The following is a 6028-nucleotide window of genomic DNA, read 5'->3' on the forward strand; positions in this document are numbered from 1 at the left end:
TGCAAAATATATACCATACACACCTACGAAATGATTAATCCATTTTATTTGTTTGTAATATTTTACATATTCTTTACTGTATATAATTGTAATTATTTATAAATAATATTAGGATGGAGATATTATCTAGTGATTTTTGTTTTGTATTATCTACTGTTCCTCTTCTGTTTGTTTTGTTTGTTTTTTCTTTCTTTTATTTCCTATTATTATTTTGGTGATGTAATTCTATTCTGTATTTAAATACAGTTAAAATGTTTTCCAAATGTCATGCCAAGAAAGCAACTTGAACTTGAGAATTTAAAAAAAAATAATTTTATTATAATAAATCATACATCATTAATACATTTTTTTTTCTAAAAAAAACCTATCCAATTATTACATAAGTGCCAAAGAAATCATCAAAAGAAGAAAAAAAGTTACAACAAATGAGTAAAAAATATCTCTTCATCAACAACAAAGCACAACACTCCATTTACAAACCACTTCATCTCAAATGTTAACAGATCTTTCATTGACTTATAAAAATCAAAATCAATGAATACTCTTGCTTTTACCATATTTAAAACATTAACACAATGTCATCTTACTCCAACAACCTTTCAATCTCATTTTCCCTGCTCACATTGATGGCTAATTTGGCCTGTCCTAAAATAAAATTCAACAACTGACAAATTCAACTCTTCTTTTTAACAAATGTAAAACCATAAATAAAGGTCATCATAGGAAACACTTTGTTAAAGCAATTGAACAATTTTTGCAAAACCAAAAATATAGGCTTCAGTCTAATCACACTCCATAAAAGCATAAAAAACTCTTTTTTCTTTTTTCTCTTCTCATTTCTCTTTTTAGGCAAAAAGGACATTCGACGCTGACATCAGCATTTAAAACAAATGACAGCATTTACTGCAATTGTACAATGAAGAAGTTGCCACTGTATATCCTGTCCTTTTTTTAACGGTGGCTTATATAGAGACCTCCACTCAGGTTTCACACACCCTTCCACATTCAATACCGCATACCACAGTATTACTCAAAAAAATTTTATTAAAAACTTGAATATACATTTTATAAAATGCTTTACCAGTACTTGTACACAAATCTAAACACATGGGTCATTCAGTAACTAACAAAGGACCCTTACAACCAACTAGTTTTGCTAATAGTCAAATTAGGAAGCATCTTCTATATTTCGATTGTTTCCTCCTCTATATATAGAGAGAAGAAGAAGAGAATGTTTTTGTGTTCGTCTCTCTGAGAAATCTTTGGCAGAATGTTGGACATTATTTGTCAGGATCAGTTCTCTCAGTCACGTTTTGAACTAAAATTACAGGAACAACAGCATTACATTTGGTTCACTTCACATAAGACAGTTGTACTGAATAATAACAACACACTTACATATATTAGCCCACTGTGATGTCTAACTTGAGGTGCCAGATCCACTGCCAGAAGCTACAACAAAAAATTAACAATTCAAATCTGTTTATACTATTGAATGATGCTAAGCATTATTTTTCAAGTTCAGTATTTTCATCTTGTGTCTTTAAAATGACAGAAACATATATCGTTGTGGTTCACTCACATGCTTCTTTGACTAGATGAGACATCAGAGGCTGGAAAAGAAAATGACAAACATGTAACAAAAAATGCAACACCTCTGCTTATACAAGAATGATTAGAGCAGTGTTGCTTTATGTATAGAATTATTACTTTAATCGCTCATACACTGTAAAAAAGAATTGTTGGTTTAACTTAAAAAGTAAGTTACCTGGTTGCCTTAAAATTGAGTTCATTAAAATAAAAATTGAATTAATACAATGAAGGCGACTGATTTAATCAACAGAAACTCAAAATCTTATGTTATCTGAACCACATTAATTATCCAAGTTGATTTGACAAAAGAAAAAATGCTGTGATAACAAATTATGAAAATAATTTTTTACAGTGTAGCGAACAGGTTCATTTGAAAAGAATTGGCTACAAAAAAAATAATAATGAAAGAATCATTTATTTGGAGTAATAAGTAATGCTTTTAAATGTAGGAAAATAGAAGTTTCCCAAAAGTAAAATTAGAGTTCAGATACTCAAAAAATGTACAGTAACAATGTAAAAAATACTTAATTACACACTATCACCCCAAAATGAAAGGATATAAACTTATGTGGTTTATATGTTTTAAATGGTATTTGTTTCAGTTCATCTTTATCGGCAGATTCAGGGTCCACTGGCATTTAGCAATAGTTATCTTGTTTTATTAGTTATTTTATTTTAAATATTAAACATTAACATAAAACATGAATATAAATAGTTCTATGGTCTGCACATATTATCACTCTTACCATTGTTCTTCCTGATCTCTTCCTCTGTCACAGTCTTGCCCTGATGTTCCACCACACAGCTGAACTTGTTGTTCTTCCACTCATCAGGTGTGACTCTGATGGTGCTGCTCTTCTGGAAGGTTCCGTCCTCATTGGGAAGAAGTTCACCAAGATCCACATCCTCATAATGTTCTCGTCCATTTTTCATCCAGGAGATTGTTACTCCACTGGGGTAAAAACCTGTAGCATGACACGTCACTGGAGAAGAGGAAGACTTCTGCAACAGAGACACCTGAGGAGAGACTGAGAGAGAGAGAGAGAGAGAGTTGCTACAGTTCCAAACGAGAATTCATATTTTCCTATAATATATCAGTAAGAAAAAGGTAAACTGATTTGTTTTTTCAATGGAGGGGCTCAATCACAAGAGCACAAGACTGCACTCAAGCTCTATACCCAGCATACCTTTGAATTAATAAATTATAGGAATATACAATATATTACAAATAATAGAAGTACAGCAGGACATGGCCTGGAAAAGGTCTATATCCTTGCAATAAGTTCCTCCCATTCAATCCTTGGTTTAAAGAACATTTTTTTTATTAATTTCCACAAAGACCACATTATCTGTAATGCTTAAATTATCTAAACATCAAGAGACAAAATGTATAAAAATATTTTTTTTTCTTCTTCTAGTGAACAAGATTGTTTAGGAACACATGTTCACTGTTGTAAGAACTGATGTACCCATTTTCTTCAGGCTGCTCTTTCCATACTCCACATACTTCTTCAGCCACTCAATGCACACAGTGTTGAGGTAATGTTTTCTGCCCTCAAGTTCAGCTCTGTCATGGTTCCATTTCAGTACAGTGATGAATCCTTGCTGAACTGGTGTAATCCATCTCATCTCCCTCAATTCCAGAGACAGAAAGTCCTCTCCATCATAACCGTACTGGCGGAACCCATTTGTTTCTCCAGTCTGATCGTCCCATTCACAGCCGTACATTACCTGAACTGTGTGCACACCTGAGGAAAAGAGACAATGAATGTATATTATATGAAAACTCAGTTCATAAAGTCAGAATAAAATCATCAGTCAGTCAGAAAGTCACAACATATTTTGGAAGAATGTTTGGATAATGTAAAATATAGGTTAGTGCGAGCTGGTTTAGTTTCTGGACCTGCTGGTTAAGGTAATTTGGAAGATTGGTGAAATCATCTGTACAAAATTATCAGTTAGGGAAGTGCGTATTTCTAAAATTATAAATATATTTTTTTATTGGTCTTAATTTAGTGTTTGTAGTTTGAAAAAATCTCTAATTTTGCCAGAAATTACTGAAATTCATTTGAAATCTTTGAGGCCATTTTCTCAACAAAAAAAAGTTGACAGCCACCATTTAAATGATTATAACTCGACGACAGTTTGGAGAACATCATTATATCATTAAAAAGCTGAGACTGCCCTATTCATTCAATGCATAAGACTCAAACTTATATATTGTAAAAAAAATATATATATTTTAATAGTACATTAATATTTCTTTGTTGGGCACACCTGATAATCAGATGGTGAGTAAATCTGACTAAATCAGTCATTCCAGTTGTCTCGTAACAGAGAAATTAGTCTGTGTTTTGCATACTACATATACTATACTGTATATGTGATGCACTATTCATTCACACACACATAATACTACAGAAATCTCTAGATCATTTGTGTGTGTAAGTGGGTTTGTTACCAACTTACCCTTTGACTGGTTAAACCTTTCCATTGCAATCTGGATGTTGTTTTTGAAGACCTGATGGCTGCCAATCAGTTTCTGTTTCTCTGTGTCCCAGTAATCCTCTCCCTCATTCCGTCTGATCCACTCTGTCTTTGGCACAGCTTTCATTGTGTTGCTGTCGAAGTACATAAACTGCCCATCATCGACCAGACCAACCGCAGTGAACTCTGGGAAGTCAATGCCTCTAGACACACCAGTGTAGAAGTATTTCAGAGAGTGTGTTCCTGGACAGAAACACAAACAGAGAGAAACATTTTAGTCATCTTCTTAAATTAAACATTGTTACATGCTAAATGTATATTTAATGGGATTTTGCCAGTTATTGGAATAACATTTTCAAGATGTAGGCCTACTATATTTGAATTAGAACCATTTAGTCAGAAACAACTTTATTATCCAATCTTTATTAGAATATACACAGGGAATTTGGTTTTAGTTCATATGAGCTCTGAGTGCTTACAACAAATAACATATTTAGACCCAGTAAATGAACATTTGTTAGACAGGTGTGTGCATTAGATCTCACATTCACAAAGACAAATGTAAGAACGACATTTAGCCTATTGAATGTATTTTTGAAGACTGTGCAATATTGTAATGAAAACAAGAAAAATACTTTGCAGTACACTCTTTTCACTTGTTATTGATCACACTATTTTACAGAAAGATATATTATATATTTTTATAAATTATTATTTCGGAGGCAAGAATAAGGTTGTTCGTGCTCTTCTACTGCCATCTAGTGGCCATAAAGACTGCAGTCAAATTCTCCAAGTTATTTTTTCCCCCAAGAACCGTGGATCTAATTAAAAATAAATAAATAAATAAATAACTATTATTTATTCTGCTGTTATAGGCTATTTTAAGATTTATTATTTGAACAAAACAATCAATAGCATATTGTGGGTTTAGCAAGTTGGTCATCATCAGTCTCTGGGCAAAAAAGCGTTTCTCGGGTTAGAAATGAAACTGATCTTTATCTGAAACCAACCCGTTCACTTGAGAATGCGTATCAATAGAACGCGTTTGTAATATCGTGGAATATATACGCTAAAATGAGCTTTGGCGTGCATATGATACGCATTTTCTTGTGCATATGATACGCATTTTTCGCTCGTGCGTATTACACGCCATAAAGTACGTATCATATGCATATTCCACGAGACTACAAACGCATAATACTGATACGCATTTTTCTTTTAGGTCTCTTTCAAGATAATATAATAACTGACATATCACACAGTGGCACTATTTTTAAGAGAAATCTTACTCTGGCACTATACTGTAAAATTAAAATAACCTATGCCTACTCAGCAGCATAGGCTAGATCAGTGTTTCTCAACCAGGGGTCCATGGACCCCTAGTGGTCCTTGACATAATGCTAGGGGGTCCTTATAAAATATCTGAATATGATTTTTTGTATATTTTGACATGTTCCCATAAAAGAAGATAATATATAATATGACTAAATATAGGAAAAGTCAACTAATGTAGTAGTAAATTTTACTATAATAATCATTAATGTCTTTGTGACGACCAAATGCAAGTAATAATATTTATTTCAAAGACATTAATGATACCAATGAGCCAGTTTTATTCTGGGGTCCTTGAGGATGGTTTCAAATATGACGGGGGTCCATTACTCAAAAAAGGTTGAGATTCACTGGGCTAGATGAACTCCAAGAAGCACAATCGCTACGACCCGCATCCTTGCCTAATCCTGAGAGACAGTTCAGATTAAAATCGTTTTAGAGAAATTACTTGAAATATTTGTCAGTGTTAATTTTCGAATTTGAACTGGTGAAACATATATACGCTAACGCCCAAACAAGCTCTGGAAATGGGGGATAAGCGGGGGGACGGAGTCCGGGGAGGGAATTTCGAGGTGGGATCGGCATTCCAGTTCAAATTGGCTAGATTTTTTTAAGG

The 6028-nt window shown here is 33.2% G+C and overlaps 1 protein-coding gene across 1 annotated transcript; it reads right to left on the reverse strand.

The window, feature by feature from the left end:
* Positions 1–1003: 1003 nt before the first annotated feature.
* Positions 1004–5807, reverse strand: LOC137037661 (major histocompatibility complex class I-related gene protein-like). The gene is made up of 7 exons (XM_067411847.1): positions 5768–5807; positions 4063–4332; positions 3063–3341; positions 2340–2621; positions 1583–1613; positions 1399–1452; positions 1004–1318 (listed from the first exon to the last, which is right to left on the reverse strand). Exons 1-6 carry the CDS (start codon positions 5805–5807, stop codon positions 1404–1406), a joined length of 951 nt encoding a protein of 316 aa, XP_067267948.1. The 3' UTR covers positions 1004–1318; positions 1399–1403.
* Between the last annotated feature and the right edge of the window lie 221 nt (positions 5808–6028).

The sequence above is a fragment of the Chanodichthys erythropterus genome, chromosome 15 (assembly GCF_024489055.1).
Source record: "Chanodichthys erythropterus isolate Z2021 chromosome 15, ASM2448905v1, whole genome shotgun sequence".
In the NCBI taxonomy this organism is placed as follows: domain Eukaryota; kingdom Metazoa; phylum Chordata; class Actinopteri; order Cypriniformes; family Xenocyprididae; genus Chanodichthys; species Chanodichthys erythropterus.

Bases quoted from the DNA above. Each gene is read 5' to 3' on its own strand.
- LOC137037661 (XM_067411847.1), bottom strand. From the start codon at position 5,807: ATGCGGGTCGTAGCGATTGTGCTTCTTGGAGTTCATCTAG. The intron at 4,333-5,767 runs CCCAGTGAATCT...TCTGTTTGTGTT, and splicing joins GCTTCTTGGAGTTCATCTAG to TCTGTCCAGGAACACACTCT. The intron at 2,622-3,062 runs GTACATCAGTTC...TCTCTCTCTCAG, and splicing joins GAGCAGCCTGAAGAAAATGG to TCTCTCCTCAGGTGTCTCTG.